This window comes from Primulina huaijiensis, chromosome 8 (assembly GCF_012295235.1).
Source record: "Primulina huaijiensis isolate GDHJ02 chromosome 8, ASM1229523v2, whole genome shotgun sequence".
NCBI classification, from domain to species: Eukaryota; Viridiplantae; Streptophyta; class Magnoliopsida; order Lamiales; family Gesneriaceae; genus Primulina; species Primulina huaijiensis.
The window spans coordinates 17,136,932-17,144,443 of NC_133313.1; the positions used below are offsets into that span (position 1 = coordinate 17,136,932).

The window sequence follows — 7,512 nt, forward strand, 5'->3', positions numbered from 1 at the left end:
TCATTAAAATTCTATTGACATTTTGAATATCTATAGACTTTCGTAGAGTTTTTAAAAGTCAAGTTTGAATATCAGATAACTTTCTAAAATTCTATAAAAGTTTACATTGAATAATCCTAAACTTTTATATAGTATATAAAAATCTAGATTGAATATCTTTAGATTTTTAAATTTCATAAAAGTTATTAAAATTCTAGAACCAATAAACCCTCTTAAAAAATATGTTGTTTAGGAAAAGAAAGTCCTTCAAACTCAAAATGTTTAGTGGGAGGAAATAGGAGGAACACTCTTTTCTTCCTCCACCTTTTTTTTCTTCTCTGCCTTTCTCATTCCTTATTTTCTTTTCTCTTCTCTTATATAATCTTCTCTTCCTTTGGAACTTCCAAACTAAGCTTTAACGTTCCCGGGATTCATATAATACCAATNTATATATAAACGATGAAAAGATGAGTGGCAAAATGAATTCACCTGCTGCAGTCAATGTTAAGATTCTCTTTTGCAATGCAATTTGCCAACACCACCTGCCTTGTAACGCCAATTGCCACCTATATGCCTTTGCTTTGCAAATCAACTCCCAATTTCTCTCTGTATATATCTGTTAGTTTTCTCTTTATCGCTTCCACTCACCGTAATCTCCTCCTGTTTTTGAACGACGGATGAAACCAATGCTGGGTAGTTGGCCTTGTATCGATCCTCACAACTTCAGCCAGTTCAAACCCAATGATCCTTCCAATTCATCGGTAATATTCGACTCAATTTTCTTTTTGTTGCACCTCATTTGTTTTTTTAGTAGAATCCCATCAATTATTCATCTTCTGTGGTTAAGTTGTCTTTTGTTCTAAGTCTCGTGCGTGAGTGTTTGAGAAATGGATTTGCCGAAATGATTGAATCTTTAACTGTTTAGTGGACTCGTGAGGCTGTGATTTATGGTCCCTTTTGCAATTGGGGCGTATTTGTTCATTGATGTCTTTTTATAAGTCTCAGCTTTGCCTTTGACTGTGTTGTTTTGAGTTGTGTTACTGCATTACCTTGTTGGTTCAAGAATTGGGGTTTTTTGGTTTTATGGAAAAATGCTGTGGCCTTTGACAGTTAAAAGCTTTGATTTGGTGAAGAATTATCGAGTGGACAGTGCTTAGTTCTATGATCTTAATTTTAGTTTACTGTGTTGTGTATCTCTGTTTGCTAGTAGTTTGATCGGCATTCATTTATGTTTTTTATTGTGCTATTGGAATTTGATTTGTGTGAGACGTGTATGTTGGATTAGATGAGCACGTGTCTTGCTGTCGCGTAACGGAATTGTTGTCTTTTGTGTAAAGGATCGGCTTCCGTTATTTAGATACTGGTTTTTTATTATAACGGACACGGCAGTTGTTGGATATCAATTCTAGCTATTTTCCTACCAATGATAACCGTGGTGAATGTTTTCCAACTGTGATCATTTTCGTAATTTGCGGTTAACGAACCGAGTAAGGGTACATGTCTAGAAGCTCATAGGCATAAAAGAATTGCATACCAACAGGTTGCCTATAAGACAACATCGTTGTTCTATATTTTGTTCCTTGTGTGGTATTAGTAGTGTTTCTTTCTGTTTTTCAGGGTGTAAATCCCCAAAGTGTCATACTTTTCTTGCCCTCTCGCATTCACTTGGTCTTTCGAAGAATATTATTCCTACCGTGATTTGGGCTGAGATTTGAAGATGGAAAAATGTGCTTGTCCATAACTTACCACATCACCTTGTTCATTTGTAATTACTGGCAAACATAATTAACCACTTAAGATTCTCTAAAGATTCAACTTTCTTGTAAGATTTGGGTCACACTGTCGAAGAAAGCATTGTCTTTCACGAATTTTCTTGGTTGTCTTGATTTCCTCATTTCACGGAAGCCACGCTAGACAGCTTCTCTAACTTGATAGGTTAAGATATGCAAGATTCAGATGGATCTAATTTCAAGAGTATTAGTAATATTTTCCTCAGCTAACTTTTGAATTCAAACTTGTTTCGCAGTCCACCACTTCATTGGCTACATATTCATTGTTTGATGCTCATTTATTGAAATAGGACATACCGGTGATTGGTCTAGTATGAAAAATCTGCACAAATTTCTATAGCAAGTGCAAATTTACCTTATTTTTCCAGTTGAAGATAAATTCATTCGAAAGAGAGAATCAATTTAAAATGCTATCATTTAAATGGTTGTCGTTGGTTATGGGCTTTCCTTTCTCTGCCTGTCTTCGTACATTTGCATACACAAACACACACTTATACATAATACATGTTTCATGTTTTGTTTTGTTCCTTTCTTTTCCTGAGGTACCCAAGATTGTAGGTTAGTCCGCCTCCATTGTAGTATACTCCAGGGCACAGATGTGACAAGCTATTGTGTCTAAGCACACTCTTTCATAGATTTTTCTAATACAATGTCTCTGTCACATGCACTAGGCGTGGCTTACATTTGAGACCACGATCCTGGGAAACCAAGTGCTTCACCATTGGGTTCATCGGTTGCATAATATTATTTTACGTTTGAAGTCTGTGATGACCTAGAATTTATGATTCTCAATCTTCCCCAAAAGATTTGAATGCAAAATGAATATCATTTGTTCTCAGAGATTGTGATTTCAACTTAGTTTATGTTTCTACATTAATGTTTAGGTTTATCCTTTACTTAGCAGTCCATGACTTGCTTATTTATTTTCTAGAGCTATAACGAATTTCCTTTTAGTTGTGCCATGTTTGTGGGAAACTCGAACAATTGTTTCTCACATACTTTGGTTGTGTTACTCGTGTATCCAGAAAATGACACCCGCTACTTATCACCCAACTCATGATCGCACCCTTCCACCGCCTAATCAAGGTAATAAAAAAATTTGATGTACCTATTTTCCATATTTGAGAGTAGATTCCCATCTTTCTTATTTTAATTTGCATGTTACATCTTTCTCATGTTCTTTCCATATTTCAGCATGGTAGTGTTTAGTTTTATATTCGACATTTTGGAGTTTGATTTTGAAAATATATTTTTGGTGACGTAATTTATATATGACTTTCTTTTCCGACAAGATATTTTTACTGCAGATATCGTATCATCTAAGAATGTGATGTAATTGTTTAGTTTTTTACTAGTATGTCTGATATTTATATTTAGTATGCTATGTTAGAACATAATACAAAAATAAAATATTTTTGAGAAGCGATGAAAATTTGAACTAAACACAATGATATATTAAGAGATGTAAAATGTGAAAATATTTTTGAAGGAGACAAACGAAAATAACGTGAGAATGGTTTTATTTTTGGAGCAGAAAACTTTTTCCATGAGAAACCATTAAACAAAGCCTGTATATCTCTTGAGATTTCGCATAGTCTGCACATTTGCACCATTTCTTCCTGTATCAAATAAATATACATCGAAGTGATCGAAAGCTTTAGCATTGCCAAGAATAATATTGAGAGTTCGATCTAATAGATGTGATTTCGAGTAGGTTGCACAAATAATTTGCAGTTTTGATAACGGATGAATATGGTTTCTTTACGCTGTATTCTCAACTTTTCTTTTATTTCATTTTGCAGTGATAGCTGCCGAAGCAAAAAACATACTTTTAAGACACTTTTACAAGCATGCTGAACAAAAGGTTAGCGTACTTCATGATTTTCCTTTTTCCTATCTTGTGATGAGATGGCTTTCTGATTATCATCTTTATTTTGAGCCTTAGTTCTAATGGTGTGCTAAAAAAACTCGTGTCTTGGTGATCCCTAATCGACAAATAATGCTCAATGCCTTCATGTCAAGTTGATTTTTCAACTGTATTCTTATTTTTGATACAACGATTTCTATCCCTTTGTACTTCAGTGTCTCCAACGGTTTGTATCAAAAGTGAAACCATGTTAAACACGGATTTCTAATCTTGTTTTCATTAGTTAAAACCACTCCATTATCAATCCATTCTTATGTAAGACTCCATTCTTATGGTCATGAATTTCACCCCAAAGTCTACGCCTTAGTTTAAAGAATCTTATGCCCAAAGATTGTTTATCTTGTAATATGATTTTGCAGTTGAGACTCAAGAGAGCTTCTTGCGACAGTCCAACCCCGGAGCGTGCATCTAAGCTTCCGAGGTCGTCTTCTGCTTCAGACACTTTTAAGCATGCATATGAACCATGAGGTTGTTTTATGTTTGTAATGCTATCATGATTTAGAGGTAAACTACAGTGAATAAGTCTGTCTGTTCTGCATTTTTTGCATTTTTGTAAACGGAGAGATGTATAACTTGATTGGTTAGGAACAGCAGGGGCCTTGGCTGTCTCCATTTTAAAATTTCTTTATCTTGTGTATAGATAGAAACATAAAAGCTACAAACTTCGTCATTTCAGTCCAATAAAAATCATCAAAGTGATGTGCCATTTGTTCGTCTAAACTTAACTCGAAACTTTAACTTCGAAGACACTAACTCATCAACAATATTCAGAAACGTAAATATAATGCGGGAAATAAGAATTCAGCACCACATAATTTCCTTAAGTCAATAACTCCATAAAATTCAGTTTTGCGGAAACGAAAATGGCTCGAATAAGTGTCCACTACGAACTGCTCATCCTCACTAGCCAACGATACCCCAATCTTTCTAACATTCATTGGTGAAAACTAGTGAATCCAGAGGCTCAACAAGTTTTTCGGGAGATAACAGAAATCATATATAAGAAATGAATTAAACATTTTTTTCTTAAATCCTTTCGCACAAAAATAACTCTCATGTACACATTTATTTTCAAAAAAATGCTAGACTTGAACTTGTAAAATACCGTCACTTAACCATTATTCATCAATATAAAGAGTCATTTTTCCTTAAAAAATTTCTTTCATGAAGGACTGATTATTATATTTTTTGAAGTGTGGTTCGGAATTTTCTCCAGTTAAAAGTCATAGTCATTCGATCAAATATCCAGATTTGGTAGAGCAACACCGACCTGAAGAACAACTCTCAAAGACTTCAGGTATGGTACAACAGCACCTATCCGAACCCCGACGCCCCAAAGTCCATAATTAGTCATACTTCACTACAAATCATCAAAACTTTTTAAAAAAAAATTCATTTTCCCACCCATCGCATACATAGCTGCCCAAAAATTATACTCTATTCCTTTTGAAAATAAGGTTCCCAACCCATAAATTTCCTCTAAATTACCATGCACACAATACGCATTCTAAGAATATATTTATTTTTTAAAAAGTTATGTGAAACAAACTCCTTTTAAAAATTTCAGCACGTCGAGGATCAAAACGGATGCACAGTGCAATATATAACAAGGCATAGTGTCCTAATTGGCTGAACAAGATTTTAAATCTACCCGGTCTATAATTTTTTAATTAACAAAAACCAAAATAATACGTAGCAATTAAAAAGATACTTGTTTATCATAGTCCAAAAACTTCTTGTTGGGTTATTTAACATAAAAGTACAGAAAATAAGTAAATTATGTTTATCAGATTTAAGTGTTGTGTGCAGGTGTTGTCAACACCTATTTACTACATGGAACGGAATATATTAATTTAACACACAAATAAACTTTAATAAGTAGAATACGATATATTTAAATATGCACAAGTATAAATACTTGCGCGACGGCATAGGACAAAATATTCACTAGAAAATTGTAAATAGTTTACAAAAATCAATACTAGTAAAACTTCTAAAAATATCTTCCTTGTCAACTCAAGAAAATAAATTACATCCAAAATAAACCAAACCCAAAACCACATATGCAACTACTCTATCGCCTAAACCGGAGTCACAAATATAACCCCTCAACCAACATTGTACACGAGTGTCTCCAACACGCACGACAACACAGCAAATATTGTGAGTCAACCACGCAAAATCTTCACTGAAGTAAATCTTCGTTCTTCGTGCGAAGTTTTTCTACTCTCCGTTTTCTCTTTGAAAACCCCATGCACGCTGCAACATTGATATCTTATTTATATACTATATTTGACCTAGAATTCATTTTACAAAAGTATCATATGGAAATAAAAGTTGTATTAGGACATAAATTCTTTTAACCAGTTATATAATATCTAAGGATAAATTTCAATATTATAAAAAATCTTGTTTGTCTAAAGAGACAAAGTTCTAAATTATTATATTTCAATATTATTAATAAGAGAAAATAATTGAGGAATATGATATTCCTTTCAATCTTACACTTTTTTGCCTTCCTGAACAAAACATAAAAAATGGTGGTATTCATTTTCTCTGTATCTATTCAAGGTCCCCATGAGTTAGAATTATCTCCACCTAAATTCAGATATGTTAGAACATGAACCTAGAATACTTAATAACTTATTCAAAAGATCATATTACTAATATGCTTAAGATTATTACAACAAACTAGCAAGCTGCTGAGGTCACGACGCCGGTGTCTAGAAGATAACCCGAGGACGACCAAGTCTAGCTTGAACGTCGAAAAATCCAAGCCCTTCCCGAAAACCCTAGCAGCAGAAGCCTCTATATTTTCTTTCAGACATGTCTAGGTGGACTTTTATTAAATCTTCGTGTGTTACATTTAAAAAAATCCTAACTTTTATTTTGCTTCAAAATTTTCATATCAACAAACTTAAGATGTCTAAGTAAATTGTTTTTGTGCACAAAATATCCCTTGGTTGAATTGATTTAAACTCGTTTAAAGTAATACCATGAACACTACAAAAAATATATCTCGTTAGTGACGGTTTTGAAATTAGCGACGGTTCTATAATTTATGAACCGTCGCTAATAATTTGTGAAAGTTATTCTTATAATAGCGACTATTTTAAAAAATGTCGTTAATTAGCGACGGTTTCGCTAATTAGAGACGGTTTTTGATATAAACCGTCGCTAATTAGCGACTGTTAATATCAAATTAACGACGGTTTAGCTACTCAAAACCGTCGCTAATTAGCGACGATTTTTGAAAGACTGTCGCAATATGTTTGCGAAATTGTTACTTTAGCGATACTGAGGAAGAAAGAAAAATCAGTGAGCCGGGCCAGGGCAAAGAACAAAGAGATATGAACCGTACTCGTCTAGTTGTTCTTCCTCGAATAGAAGCTCTAGAGCAAATTCAGACTAAACTCCGATCACTTGCCAGATCCAACAACAATTGGCCCCGAGAGTTCCTCTTCTTCCTTCCCCAAGGTTCACGTCGCTGGGGATCTTCTTGGAAATGGGAAGATCTAGGATAGGCGGCCAACCTCCCGGAAAAACTTGCTCACATTCGATCATAGGGGCACTGCAAAAGGCAGGACTGGCAGAGCTGAATCTTTCTCACAAATTAGCAACAGTTTTGGCGACGGAAAATCCGTCGCTAAATCAGAAATTTTTTTTTGTAGTGGAAATTTTAACAAGATTATACTGATCAAATGTTATTTCAAAATTTATTTAAATTAACTTAGGGTACTTTTTGGATTTAGCTCTTTGAAATTAAAGGTTTCTGATCAAGTTTACTTCAGTTGTTTTGATTGCTTCAATTGAAGG

The 7,512-nt window shown here is 34.1% G+C and overlaps 1 protein-coding gene across 1 annotated transcript; it reads left to right on the plus strand.

Moving 5' to 3' along the window:
- Window positions 1–453: 453 nt before the first annotated feature.
- On the plus strand, window positions 454–4,420 carry LOC140982495 (DET1- and DDB1-associated protein 1-like). The gene is made up of 4 exons (XM_073449030.1): window positions 454–740; window positions 2,795–2,855; window positions 3,572–3,633; window positions 4,056–4,420. Exons 1-4 carry the CDS (start codon window positions 657–659, stop codon window positions 4,161–4,163), a joined length of 315 nt encoding a protein of 104 aa, XP_073305131.1. The 5' UTR covers window positions 454–656; the 3' UTR covers window positions 4,164–4,420.
- Window positions 4,421–7,512: the final 3,092 nt, after the last annotated feature.